Genomic DNA, 14,681 nt, shown 5'->3' with positions numbered 1-14,681 from the left:
CTTGTGTTTGTTTAAATGTATATTTACCTTTGATCTGTAGGAAAAGGTCCCTCTCTGAAGTTGATTGGTTCAGTCATTGACCCATCACTCTCCATGGAAATATAGCTGGGTACAGGGGAGTCTGCTCTCTCCATCAGGACACTGTGGGCAGCGAGAGGAAAAATCCTCATTATATAAATATAATTCATATAATGTGGACAGCGTCACATTTAATCTTCAGTTGTTTAGCCTTCTGCTCTGCCTTCATGTACTTTTATATCCAGTGAAGCTCTTGATGCAAACAGACTTGTTTCCAGCTAGTTTTAATGTGAAATAAATCCTCTCATTCAAAGTTAAGATTCCAATATTAAAGGTTTAGTATCATTTTTGCAGCCTCCTTTACTAGATTTGGGTGTTCTTGCTTTTTCTTGTTCATCGATTAATTTGTTTATATATAAATTTGTTAGTTTGCACTCCTTCACAATTAGTGACCATTTTGATAGGAGACAAGATCTGATGCTTGCCTCTATTATCAAAGAACTGTCTGATTGTAGCAGAAAAAGGAGAAGAAAGAAGATGCAGAAGTATTTTATTAAATGCACATTTACCTTTGATCTGTAGGAAAAGATGCGTCTTTGAAGCTGATTGGTTCTGCCATTGACCCGTCACTCTTCATGGAAATAAAGACTTCTTCATTTATATAGATTTCAAAATGACAATATCTAAAAAAAAGCATTTAAAACATGTTATCACTCTCCTGATCACTGTCCTCTAAGACAGTGCACACAGTGACTTAGAGGCGCAGGGATTGCTGGGATTGCTGCGAGGATTGCTGGGATTGCTGCGAGAGAGTGGTGTTGAGCTGCAGCGATTGTTTGGGATTGTTTTTTTGGAGTGTTTTGAGTGTTTGTGTGCTTTACCTGTTTACGTGGGTGGCTGTTTATTTCTATTTATTGTTCTTATTTCGGTCAGCGTGAGTGCTTGTCTGTCCTGTCTGTTAATCAACAGCGCGATTATTACCGACGGAGAGCTGCGGGTGTCGCGTGCGCGGCGTTTTTCTGTCCGCGTTTAAACTCCGTAACGAACACCCGCGGGGCGATTATAACTAACAACATCTAACGTCGGTATCGCTACCAAGCGTCGGAAAAGGACAGTTGCTCCTGAGCTTTGCTCGGTCGCCAGTCGGGGCCGGGAGGACATTTTCCACTTTTTTCCCGCTCCGGCAGTAGCCTGCTGTGAGGGGGTTTTTGTGGTTTTTCGACCTCCCAAGAGCAACTTCGATTTCGCCTTGTTTTTAGTTCATACTTGGTTCAGGCAGAAGTTCTTCTGGTAAGTAGTAGTAAGTTTATCAGGTTTAAAATTTTTAATAAAATAATAATTAAGTTCCGTTTTAACACAAGTAATAACTTATTTTAGTGTACTCCGCACGTTACTGCATTTATTGTTACGCAAATTAATCTTTATAGTTAAATACACTATATAAATTTACTGGGCTGGGAGTACGGGGTCATAGTGAGTTAGTTAATTATGGGGCCAGCTCAGTGTTGCGTTTGCAAGATGTTTGCCCTTCTGGACGTTAGTGTCCAGTCGGACTTCATCTGCGAGCGATGTAAGCTAGTGGACTCACTCATGGTCAAGGTTCGCGACCTTGAGGAGCAACTGGCTCGCATCCAATGCAACAGTGAGTTAGATGAGCTAGTTGATACGCCGTTTAGGGAGACGGTGTGTACGCCACTAACGGGGGGGAGGGAGAATGAAGAGCAGAGAGGTCGAGAGAGCTGGGTGACCGTAGGTCGTAGACGCAGGAAAAGGCGTACACACGTTACAGAGGCGGCATCACCTGAGGTGTCTGTGTCTAACAGGTTTCAGGTGCTTCCAGCTTTAGAGCCGGAAGGGACTGGGGAAGCAGGTGGGCCCTTGGGCACTGAGGAGCCCCCTCCCCCCAGAAAGAGGGAGGTTGTGGTAGTGGGGGATTCAATTATTAGGGGAGTAGACAGTTATGTGTGCACGCGTGATAGAGGGTCCCGTACGGTGTCTTGCCTGCCTGGTGCCCAGGTAGGAGACCTTCCAGATCGTGTGGACAAGCTTTTGGCCCCAGCTGGGGTGGATCCAGTTGTCGTGGTGCATGTTGGCACCAACGACATAGGCAAGGGTAGAAGGGCTGTTCTGCAGGATAAATTTATAGAAGTCGCCAATAAGCTTAGAAGCAGAACGTCCATGGTGGTATTTTCCGAAATACTCCCCGTGCCACGCGCAAGTGAGGCTAAGTTAGCTGAGATAAGGAGATTAAATGCGTGGCTAAAAGGATGGTGTAGGAAAGAGGGGTTTAGGTTTATGGGGCACTGGAGGACCTTCTGGAACAGGTGGGACCTGTTCAAGCCGGATGGGTTGCATCTGAACCGGAGGGGAACCAGTGTACTGGGAAGGCGTATTTGTAGAGTAGTTGAGGAATGTTTAAACTAGGGACTGGGGGGGCAGGGAGGTTAGTTAAGTATGTAACTGGGGGGAAACGGAAAGCCCAAAAAAATCATATTATAAGTAGGCACTGTAATAAGCCTACCCTTTGTTGTCTGTATTTAAACGCCAGGAGTATTAGGAATAAAATTCATGATTTAGAGGCTCTTATCTCATTGGACTCTTATGATATTATAGCAATAACTGAAACGTGGTTGAGTGATAAGGATGGACAAGAATATAATATGGATGGTTACACATTGTTCCGTAAAGACCGTATAGGTAAGAAGGGAGGTGGTGTTGCAGTATATGTAAAGGAAATCTTGCAGGCAAGGGAGCTTACTGATATAAGTAAAAGTACGGAAGCTATATGGGTAAAATTAGATGCTACAAACTCAAATAGCCTAATTGTCGGTGTTTGTTACAGAGCACCCAATGTAGCTGCTGAGGAAAGCAGATTGTTATACAGTGATATTAGGATTATGAGCAATAAAAATGATGTGGTAGTTATGGGTGATTTTAATCTACCGGGGATACAGTGGGACATTGTTGCTGGCTCTTCTGAAAATGAACTTGAGATGGTGGAATTAGTACAGGATTGTTTTTTTACTCAGTTTGTTAACACCCCTACCAGGGGAGATGCCATTCTTGATCTTGTTTTGTCTAATAACCAGGACAGGATTGGTAAATTAGATGTTTTAGAACCACTTGACAGTAGCGATCATAACATGGTTAAATTTGAGGTTAAGTTTAGTGCCCGAAGAGCAAAGTCCAAATCAAAAATATATAATGTTAGGAAGGCTAACTTCAATTGTATGAGATTAAAACTAGAAACCGTGAACTGGATGGAGTTAAATAACAAAACTGTTGAAGAGGCATGGGAATTTTTTAAAAGCACATTATTGCAAGTACAAGAGGACTTCATACCTGTTTCTAGCAAGAATAAATCTAGGAAATTGCAACCTAGGTGGTTTAATAGGGACATAAAGTATAAAGTAAGGAGGAAAAGGGCTTTGTTCCAGAGATGGAAAATAACTGATGATGACATAATAAAGCAAGAGTATCTAAATCTACAGGCTGAATTAAAAAATGACATTAGACGAGCTAAAAGGAATGTCGAAAGGAAGATCGCATTGGAGGCTAAGGATGACGTTAAAAGTTTCTTCCAGTATTTTAACTCTAAAAGAGCTCTAAAAGCTGAAATTACTAATCTGCAGGATAGTAAGGGTCTTATAATTGAAAACGACATTGACATAGTAAATGAGTTCAATGATAGTTTTGCACGGGTATTCACTGTCGAGGACACTAGTAACTTACCAGTTCTTATTACTAATTCAACATCGTCTATAACTAATATATATATAACTGAAGCTGATGTTTTGCAAAGCCTAGCTAAGCTCAAAATAAATAAATCACAGGGCCCTGATGGCATCTTACCTATAGTGTTAAAAGAGATGAGGGATATTATTTGCCGACCCTTAACATTACTGTTTCAAAAATCCTTATCTGAAGGTGTGGTACCTTCTGATTGGAAGCATGCCAACATAACGCCCATTTTCAAAAAAGGGGATAGAAGTAATTTGTCAAACTATAGGCCAATCAGTCTAACTTGTATAACTGGTAAAGTTATGGAGGCTATAATCAAAGAGAAAATGGTAGATTACCTGGACTCAAATAACATTTTGAGGGATAGCCAGCATGGATTTAGGAGAGGTAGATCCTGTTTAACAAATCTGTTGGAGTTTTTTGAGGAAGCTACTCAGGAAGTTGATGATAAGAAGGCCTATGATGTCATCTATTTAGATTTCCAAAAGGCTTTTGATGTTGTTCCCCACAAGAGGCTCTCACTTAAACTCAAAGCGACAGGTATTTTAGGAACTGTAGCGACTTGGATTGATAACTGGTTAACGGATAGGAAGCAGCGAGTAGTTATAAGAGGCTCGATGTCACAGTGGGCCTGCGTTCATAGTGGGGTACCGCAGGGTTCAATTTTAGGACCACTTTTGTTCCTAATTTACATAAATGATATAGACACCAATATATACAGTAAACTGGTGAAATTTGCAGATGACACCAAGGTGGGTGGTGTAGCAGATACTGAACTAGCGGCTCAGCAGCTACAGCGGGATCTTAATTTAATTAGTGACTGGGCTGACACCTGGCAGATGAAATTTAACATAGACAAATGTAAGGTACTCCATGTAGGGAGCAGAAATATAAAGTACAGGTATTTTATGGGACCTACTGAAATAAAGGTAGCTGATTATGAGAAAGACCTTGGTGTGTATGTTGATGCTTCCATGTCTCATTCTCGCCAGTGTGGGGAAGCAATAAAAAAGGCCAATAGGATGTTGGGGTACATCTCCAGGTGTGTGGAGTTTAAGTCAAGGGAGGTAATGCTAAGATTATACAATTCCTTGGTGAGACCTCACCTAGAATATTGTGTACAGGTTTGGTCACCATATCTTAAAAAGGACATAGCGGCCTTAGAAAAGGTGCAGCGTAGGGCCACAAGAATGATTCCTGGTCTTAGAGGAATGTCATACGAGGAAAGGTTATTTGAGCTAAATCTGTTCAGCCTCAAGCAAAGGAGACTGAGGGGGGACATGATCCAGGTCTATAAGATTCTAACAGGTTTGGATGCTGTTCAACCGAATAGTTACTTCAGCATTAGTTCAAATACAAGAACTCGTGGCCATAGGTGGAAATTAGCGGGAGAACATTTCAAACTGGATTTAAGGAAGCACTTCTTTACACAGCGTGTAGTCAGAGTATGGAATAGTCTTCCTGATAACGTAGTGCAAGCTGAATCCTTGGGTTCCTTTAAATCAGAGCTAGATAAGATTTTAACAACTCTGAGCTATTAGTTAAGTTCTCCCCAAGCGAGCTCGATGGGCCGAATGGCCTCCTCTCGTTTGTATAGTTCTTATGTTCTTATGTTCTTATGTTCTTATTATACATGAAGTTTAGATAAGTTTAGGAGGGCGTTTCAAACTGGTAGCCCTTCGTATGGCTCAGTACCAGTGAAGTAGCTCTCAGTTTCAAAAAGGTTGGTGACCCCAGCTCTACCTTGATTCAGCCTATTTTAGCCAGACAGCTATAACTCAGCCATTCCTTGTCCTACCTTAACCAAATTTGAAATCCTTTCTCCCAAAACCATTCTGGGGAAATAGTACAAGGCGGGCCGCAGTTCGTCCACAGGGGACGCTACAACTACATACTGCCGATATCTCCTGACGTTCTTGGCCAATCCAAGTGAAATTTGGCAGATATGTACTATGACCAAGCTTGAGGTCAGACATTTACTGCCATAGTCATAAAACCCTGGTCACTATCAGCCAATCAAAATCAAGAAGCTATTTGACAGACAGCAGTCACCAATCCAACCCAAAACTGGAAGCTTCATTTTCATACAAACCATCAGCCCACCTTGGCAAGGGCACCCCAGTCTGCCAGATGGGGACGCTACAGCAACAACTTTTCTGCCTATATCTGCTGAACTTTCAAGCTTACAGCTGAAATGTTAAATCAAAAAATATATAAAACTTAATTCTACCTCTTTTGATTTTTGCCTATTTCGTAAGAGTTTGAAAATAGGTTTTTCAAACTCGTCCGAGGAATTTCACACAGCCTATATAAATATGGTATCATTCGAATCAGCAGAAAATAAAAATAATTAATAATTATAAATAATTCTTTTAAAAATCGTAAACTTTCTGTAAGGTACGGCCCCCAGCCACACCCAGACCATATCAGTGTCACGCTCATTTCTATCAGACAGCTGTATCCTATGCGTGCTTCAGCTAGCCATCACCAAATTTGACTATCTACTGTAGGAGGGTACTGGGGAAGGACATCAGTCAATAGGGGGCGCTACAGCAATGTAACATGTGCCTCTAAACCTGCAAAACTAGTGCAACTGACATTTTCCTCATTTCTCTTTGAATAACATATATTTGGTTAAAATCCTTTGTCCTTTCAATTCCATAACTCATGCAACATCAAAATTCATATACTGTCCAATGACAGCCATTTGCATTTCCTCGTAATGTTTAAAAATTCAATAAATGACATATTCCTATTACTCTTAAAATCTCCACCCCACCTAGGTAATTCTGCCCTTATGGATGATTCATAAAAAAAACTTGACCTGCCTGTACAGAACGGCCACCAGCCACACTCAACCTGCACCATTTCCATGCCCATTTCAATCAGACAGATATATCTCAGGCATGCTTCAGCCAATCCTCACCAAATTTTACTCTGTACTGTACTCCAGGGGTCCAGACAGGCCCTCCGGCTTTGGTGCCAATCGGTCAATAGTGGGCGCTACGGCCACTGTGCATATTTGGCCCACCTTGGCTAATTCATCTGAAAAATCCGTATATCTCTTAAATTTAAGTAGAAGACTTATCTTCAAACAGTTGTCACTGTTGTGTTCAGCTGAGTCATGATTTTTAATTGCATTTCATTTTACTGGCATTTGACTCACAAATTATCAGACTTAATTTACATATCAGCCTATGCAGTATTAGTTTCAATAAATCAGTCAGTAGGTGGAGTCAATGCTCCATTTCATAAATGCCATTCGATGCTTTAAGGCCTTCTCATGTCTAAATGAAGCTTCTACAAAGAGTACAAAGTGTGATTGTAGTGCTGTTATATGGAGCAGCCCCCAAGACAACATTGTTGTTCTGAACATGCAAGAAAGTCTAGGTTAACACAGCCAGCATAAACAAAGCTTAACATGTAAGATCTAGACCTACTACATTAGGTAGGAAGGTGCCTATTTCTACTCAATTCTCAGACCATCTGACGCAATTGACACCATCTTCTCGCAGAGAAGCCCAGGTTCGGGGGAACCTGACTGTCCTGCAGGAACGTACGCAGCCGGCTACACGATGGACGGATGGGAGAAGTGGAGGGTCATGTGTCTGGCAGCTCCTTCCGTGGAGGACATGGAAGATATCTACCTATTCGGAACCATGATTACAGGTCTGATGCTGATTGGATTAGGCATTGCCCTGGTTTATCGAAGATTGAAGAAAACGGTGACAGCCGCTCAAAGCCCCACTAGGCTGGCCGGGATGATTGACGGAGTTGGCAGAGCTGTTGGCACTCAGACTATGGCTATAGATCGCAAATTGGATACCATCACTGTGACTATGGACCACAGATTTGATAACATCACGGAGAAGCTCACGGCTCTGCAAAGGATTTTGGATGGCGGAGACCAACGTGGACATTAGAGGAGCTGCGAAATTACAGCTTCTCGCCCGAAAACCCAAACAACCCTATCCTATCTGCTTTTGGCTCCCCCCTAATCAGCACTGGCCTTGGCCAAGGCCGCTGCTGAATTAACAACTCCCCCGGAAGAACAAGGCAGTGAGACTCTCTTGCATTCCTCTCCCCCAATCCCAAGGACACCTGGATACACACACACATATACATACATACAGATATGCACTCACCGCACCCTCCCCCCATCCCACGCCTTCGCCGCTTCATACCCTCAGCCTGAACAGGCGGGTCTGTGACCAGCCGCTATGGCTGCAGGACCGGATGGCTGTTTGTCTATGCTGGACTACCTCCACCTCCCCATTCCCCTCCCCTGTTGCAAGTCACGACTTTTTATGTTGTAAGGTGTAGTGACCATGTGCTTATGTTGCTGAGGTGTTTTTTTCTGTTCCTACATTATACTCCCTACTGTAGTAAAGTCTGGGGGCTGTTTTTTATTCGCCTCTTCTCTCCTCATGTAATTCTGTTTTCTCTGTTTTTTTCCTATATCCCCTGTCTTCCTGACCTGTTTATCCCCTGTAATGTTTGTATATGTATGGTCGGGTTGATCAGGATAAAATTCATTTCACTGCATGTTGTACCTGTACAACTGTGCATGTGACAAATAAAGCAATCTTGAATCTTGAATCTGACCCAATCCAGACATTTAGTAAGGGGGAGGCACTACGTGGCAGGTATCTACATTCTGCCCTAGATTTTAATTAATCCAACCTGTCCCAGCAGTATTTACTGCTGTCTGACTTTGTAATACATTGGCCACCAGTGAGAGTCAGTACTCCACTTTCCATCAGTGCTGATATACTGTTTCTATGCCTTGGATGATATTAGACACTTTGGACCCCTCAGTCACTGCTTGCAGTTACTAGTTAAGGGTCCAAAGCACATAGTGCTACGGAACCTTATTGTTGTTTTTGTTAGGATTTTCTTCTTTTTTTTTTTCTTCCCTAAAACTGAATGCCCAGCCTAAACCGTAAGACCTAGGCTTACCAAATTTGGCAGCAAGATGTCAATTACTACCCACTACTCAGGCCCTCCGACCCGTCCCTGTCAGTCAGATGGGGGCGCTGTAGCACCCCCTTAAGCGTTTTGGTCGATATCTCCTGACCCCATTCTTTTTTCCCCAGATACAGACAGGCATGTCCTACCAACTTGCCATTCGGACTATGAAACTACACCTGGTAATTTTGCATAATTTGCAAATCCTAATTAAGCCTTAAAGTCCAAGCTTGTCCTACCAAATCAGACAAATGAGGTGTCAATCGAATTAGAACTCTAAGCTGATCAAGAATTATAAAAAAAATTTGGACATTTGTGTATCCTACGGCCATTAGCAACGCCCAAACAATGCCCAAATTTGGCCCATTTTGGTCTGACTGCTATAACTTGGCCGTGCCTTGGCCTACCTTGACCAAATTTGAAATCCTATCTCCCTACAACATTCTGGGGACACGGTCCAAGGCGGACCACATTTCGTCCATAGGGGGTGCTACAACTAAAAACTGCCAATATCTCCTGACTACCATGGCCAATCCAACTGAAATTTGGCACATATGTACTAGGTCCCAGCCTGAGGTCAGTCACCTACAATGGCAGTCATAAGTCCTAAAAGAGTGGCCGCAATCAGCCAATCAATCTCAAGCAGCCATTTGACAGATTGGACCAAATTTGGATGGTATATTTGTCCTCTGACCCACAGCCCTCCCTGTAAAGGACACCTCAGTAGGCCAAATGGTGGCGCGATAAATCTGGTGCCATTTTAATCAGGAGATAGTCCTTTTAAAGAATTAAAGAAAAATATTAAACTTTTCGTAAGTTATGGCCACCAGCCACACCCAGACTGTACTGGTGACACGTCCATTTCAATCAGACAGCTACATCTCAGGCATGCTTCAGCCAATCATTACCAAATTTCTCTCAATAATGTACGGCTGTACCACAGAGAGAATTACCGTAAGTTTATTTTTTCCATATATTGTTATGTATAATAAGACCCATATTGAACACTGTAAGAGGACTACTTGTTAACTATAAGCAAATTATTTAAACAGTATTTGTACTTGAGACCATGATCCATGTAAGTGGTTGATCATTATGACTGTGATCACTATAAGTGAATGATTTTCACTGTATTTTAAATATTACTAGTGTTGAAACAGTGGTATAACCATTGCTAACTGAAACAGTTTTTTCGCAGTGTTTACATTTGACCTCATTTTGTTCTGTGTCGTCTTCGCTAAAGCCACAATACAGTGGTACCTCAGAACTCCACTTAATCCGTTCAGAACTCCAGATCGAATCCTAAAAAGTTTGAATTCTCATCGAATTTTCCCCATAAGAAATAATGGAAGACCAATTAATTGGTTCCCGGCCCCAAAAAATTACACCTAAATATGTTTTTTTTCAGCGTTTAAACACAAAATTAACCGGATAAAACAAGAAGAGCATATACTGTACTAAACACTTATCTTAGGTTGGTGTTCACGGTTTGAAGTCTGAGATTCAGATCGAGTCCTAGGTAATTTTTCTTCGAACTGGTTGGTTCGACTTTTAAGAAATTCGAGTTCTAATGAGTTCGAGAACTGAGGTACCACTGTATGTCCAAACATCAGACACTGCATTTTTCTTTGGTACAAGCTGCTCGAGATGTTCAGCTGACTTGGTGTTTGAGTTCTCCTCCAGTTGCTTCTATGTTGCAAACTGGAGGGGCGGAGTCACGCGACAACATGCGATAGTATGTTTTTAAGGGGATGTCATGAATAGGTTTGTGTGACTGTGCACTTTAAGTTACTGTGTATGACAGCTTTACGTCACTATTATGCTTTACGTTAGTTAGCAAGCTAATACCGAGTGAGATAGATGTGTGCTCAGTATACGGCTGTGAATGCTCCAAGTTCCTGCAATAAAAACCGTCTTATAAAACAAACCACTGCCCGATCATTGTATAGGGGACAGTACATGAACACACATTATTAAAAGATTTTTTTTAAGTATAAACAGAATTTGAGAAAAAAAACAAAGTAACCGACATGGGCAAGATTACGTCGATTAGAGGTTCTGAATGTCGGTTTTGACTGATTTTCAATTAATTGCCCAGCCCTAGCTCAAGGCTGATTTGTTTCCTACCATAAGAACATAAGAAATTTACAAACGAGAGGAGGCCATTCGGCCCATCAAGGAACCCAGGGTTTTAGCTTCCGCTACACTAGCAGGAAGACTATTCCATACTCTAACTACACACTGTGTGAAGAAGTGTTTCCTCAGATCCAGTTTAAATTTTTGTAGTACACATGTGAATAGGTTCAGTGATTGTACCTCAAGTACACGATCAGAATAACATGTATCAATGGTCTAATGCCATTCTGCGATTTAGCTGAGGAGCAGGCTATAGGGGCTTGGAAAACTTTACTGCCACACCCCCACCTGCGTCCCCCACCCAGGTTGTTGAATTTTGCCGCCCACACCCCCTACTTCCACCCCCGATTCTCCACCTTCCTTCTGCCTAAGGTGGGAGGTCGGGGATGAAGTGCGACACATACACATCGGTTTTTGCACCATAATTTACACTAAACGTAACTGTCACACCCTGCCCTTTTGACCCCCCGTTTCTTCCCTAGCGTGGCTAACGAGCCACATCTGTTAATTATTTGGCTTGCCTCTTGTTCCTGACCTTATGTTTCTCACTCCAGCTGCATTTCGTTTGTTCCCTCATGTAGCCGTGTGGAGAAGTACTTCCCAGTCCTATGCTCCCCAGTCCTGTCATTAGCGTCAAGCCAGTTTGTGTGCCAGAGCCCTTCCCTGTAGTGGCTTCCTCGTTTTTTTGACCCCTCACAATCCGTTTCCTTTCCCTGATCCTATTGCCCTCAGTAAAGCCCTTTTTGTTCTCCCCCGATGCTGGCTGTCGACTTCCTTAGTTTCGGATCTTGACAGTAATCAGATATACTACAGCTTTCTCTTTTTTATATAAATCTCAAATATAACTTTTCTAATTCACATCATCATACATTGTTACATGACAAGAAAAAATATGTATATATCATAGTAATCAATATTAGTAATATATCATCAACCAGATGCAGGTGATTATAATGTTTTTGGTCATGGGTTTACACGTAAGTAAAAAAAATTAAAAAGTGTTCACCAACCTATCACTCAGAAGGTACTAAGAACACCCCCCCCATTATTTTCTTTGCATAAATAGCTTACATTGCATTAAAGCTATAATATTATATTAACCAAGTTAATCTGGAGGCAGGGGAGGGTCTTACCTTTTTAGCAAATAAAACTCCCCTACAGTAGTTGGAGCTCAAAAGAAATTCCTGCTTTTCTCAGGTAAAACTGTTGATGACTTGGATGCTGGGCTTGGTTTTATACTAGCATATTGTTTACAGATTTGCTTGAGACGCCGCCCTCACTCATTCTTCCTGATTCCAGTGATAACCAAGACAGTATGTTTCTGGAAAAATGAAGCAATCGGGTAATTTCCAGAAATGGTTATATAAATAGGAGCTTAATTAATTTATTATATGCTACACCTGTGAGCCAGAAACCTCACATGCTGACACTGTAGAGCATTTAAACCCGGGTTTGTTTTATGCTTTCACTTTCACTTATTGTTTACAGGAATACAGTGAAGGCAGCTGCCCTAACTAACTTTCTGTTTCCAGGAATTCATAGCCACTGTGTTTCTGAGAAAACTAATCTGAAGACTAGTAGAGATTATTTTTCAGAAATAAGTACATAAGTCACATCCTAATTAATGGTGGGATGCTATATTAAATGTTAAATGGAGCTGCTTTTCTCAGATGCTGACACTGTGGAGCATTTGGATCCTCAAACCATTTTTATACTAGCATTCATTTTCTTTACTCTAAGCCTTAGAGTAAAGAAAATGACTCTGGCTCACAGGTGTAGCATATAATAAATTAATTAAGCTCCTATTTATGTAACCATTTCTGGAAATTACTAGTCTAAGGGATCCACCCATCTATTTTCTGTACCTGCTATACCTACTTGTCCTATTCAGGGGTGTGCTTCAGGGTGCTATTCAGAGTCAGCAATTCTTTTCAGAAATAAAAATACTTCAGTGGAGCCTGTTACTCATAATGTAATAAAAACTCATTATGTAATAATCTGCCAATAATGTAATAAAAAATGGTGGGTGCATGATGTAATAACATATCACACAGTGTAATACAGTTTTTCTCAATTGCTTACACAATATTATCAGGCGTATGAGCTAAATTTCCAAAACCATTACACCAACTACCAAAAAACACAACCATATCCCTAAACTATAAATACTATTCACCTGTTTTGACACAATTCAGATTTGTTGAACTGTTAGAGCAAAACTCTACACACAAATACCTTCAATGATCACTGCCTAGACCATGTGCTCATTTACAAAGCATTTTCAGTCAGTATTGTTCACTCAAGTCAGCAGAGCTTGAACCCAATTAGCACATAATTATCCAGATGGAAACACAACAAGTCAAAATTGTTCACATACCAATCAGAACCTTCAATAGGTAGATAAAAGGGCCTTGGGTCAGTTCATTTGGTTTTGGAAAAACAAATCTAGAAAGACTTGAAGAAAGAGGAGGACAAGGACGAGGAAGAAGGGAGAGGCCAAGGAGACAAGTAATGTCAGATGAAATTCATGCCACTCTTGTCGACCATGTCCTTGTCTGTGGTATGTCAATGAGGGAGGCTGGGCAATGAGTGCAACCAAATTTGAGCCACTACACCATTGCCTCTGTAATACAAACCTTCAGACAGGAAAATAAGTAGGTGTTTTACATACTGCTCTCCACTGTAACTTGTGTTGAGCTTTTACAACATATTACAATAACTGTTTGCTCTACAGCACTACAGTATATGTTGTCAGAAATACATTGAATTATGTCCAGCCACAGAAATGTTACTGTGTAACAAAATATGGGCATGAACAGTTACATCCCTACCTTTGTTTTTGTAGGGCTGAGAGACGACCACCTGGTGGAGGAAGGCATAGGCTGTTTCCCAAGGAGAAGGAGAGGGAGTGAATATGGTTATTGCCAACAATGTTATCTGTCTCAACGAGTGATTACAGACCAACAAATACTTAGAGGGATAAACATGGTCAGCATCCCTACAAGATGACCTCCAGCAGGCCACTGCTGTGAATGTCTCTGACCAAACAATCAGAAACGGACTTCATGAGGGTGGCCTGAGGGCCCGACGTCCCCTAGTGGGCCCTGTGCTCACTGCCTGGCACCGTGGAGCTCGATTGCCATTTGCCATAGAATACCAGAATTGGCAGGACTGCCCCTGGTACCCTGTGCTTTTCACAGATGTGCTTTCAAGGTGTTCCCTTAATTTTTGTTTTAGCAGTGTATGTACGTGTGTGTATATAAAAATAATTGTGTTATTACATTCTTATATTACTTGCAGTATTACAATGTGCCCAGTTGTTGCATTAGGTTAGACATTTTTAGTTATTCTGAATTGATAAAACATTTCCTAAAATCTCCTCTCCTATTCTAAAAACACTAAGCACAAACCCTGAAATCCAAGCTGCACTTACAAAACTTTTGACTCATAATGCGAAATCAAACAAGCTTTTTGTCAGGGATCCGGGGCAGATTTGGTGCGCGAGTGTGGTATCATGCAGACGGGGAACAGAGCTGGACAACTCAGTTGCAGCTCGTGGGACAGAAGGGGTTTATTAATGAAAACACAGGGAACACTACAAACATAAAGAACCACGAGGGGTCAAAAGTAAACGGGGGAATAAACAAAGACTAATTATAAATAGGCAGAGACAACACACACACAATGAACCACTGGGGAACTGAAGTCAGGCAGGAACACACAAGGGCAGGAACAAGAACAGGCAACACACACAAGGGCAGGAACAAGAACAGACAACAGGTGGAACTAAGTAACTCAGGGACTGGGAGGGGAAAACT

General features: G+C 41.6%; 1 protein-coding gene across 1 annotated transcript in view; it reads right to left on the bottom strand.

Annotated features, from left to right (window-relative positions):
• Nucleotides 1-12,289, bottom strand: part of LOC111834186 (uncharacterized) — a 43,739-nt gene extending 31,450 nt beyond the window's left edge. Inside the window, exons 1-3 of the mRNA XM_072697960.1 lie at nt 11,997-12,289; nt 588-701; nt 28-141 (exon numbers count right to left, since the gene is read on the bottom strand). Of these exons, the coding sequence (XP_072554061.1) occupies nt 28-141; nt 588-655 (182 nt within the window). The 5' untranslated portion in view covers nt 656-701; nt 11,997-12,289. The remainder of the gene's footprint in view (nt 1-27; nt 142-587; nt 702-11,996) is intronic.
• Between the last annotated feature and the right edge of the window lie 2,392 nt (nt 12,290-14,681).

The sequence above is a fragment of the Paramormyrops kingsleyae genome, chromosome 12 (assembly GCF_048594095.1).
Source record: "Paramormyrops kingsleyae isolate MSU_618 chromosome 12, PKINGS_0.4, whole genome shotgun sequence".
Lineage (NCBI taxonomy): Eukaryota > Metazoa > Chordata > Actinopteri > Osteoglossiformes > Mormyridae > Paramormyrops > Paramormyrops kingsleyae.
Note: the sequence above shows the minus strand (reverse complement) of the source record. Positions and strands in the feature narration are given on the sequence as shown.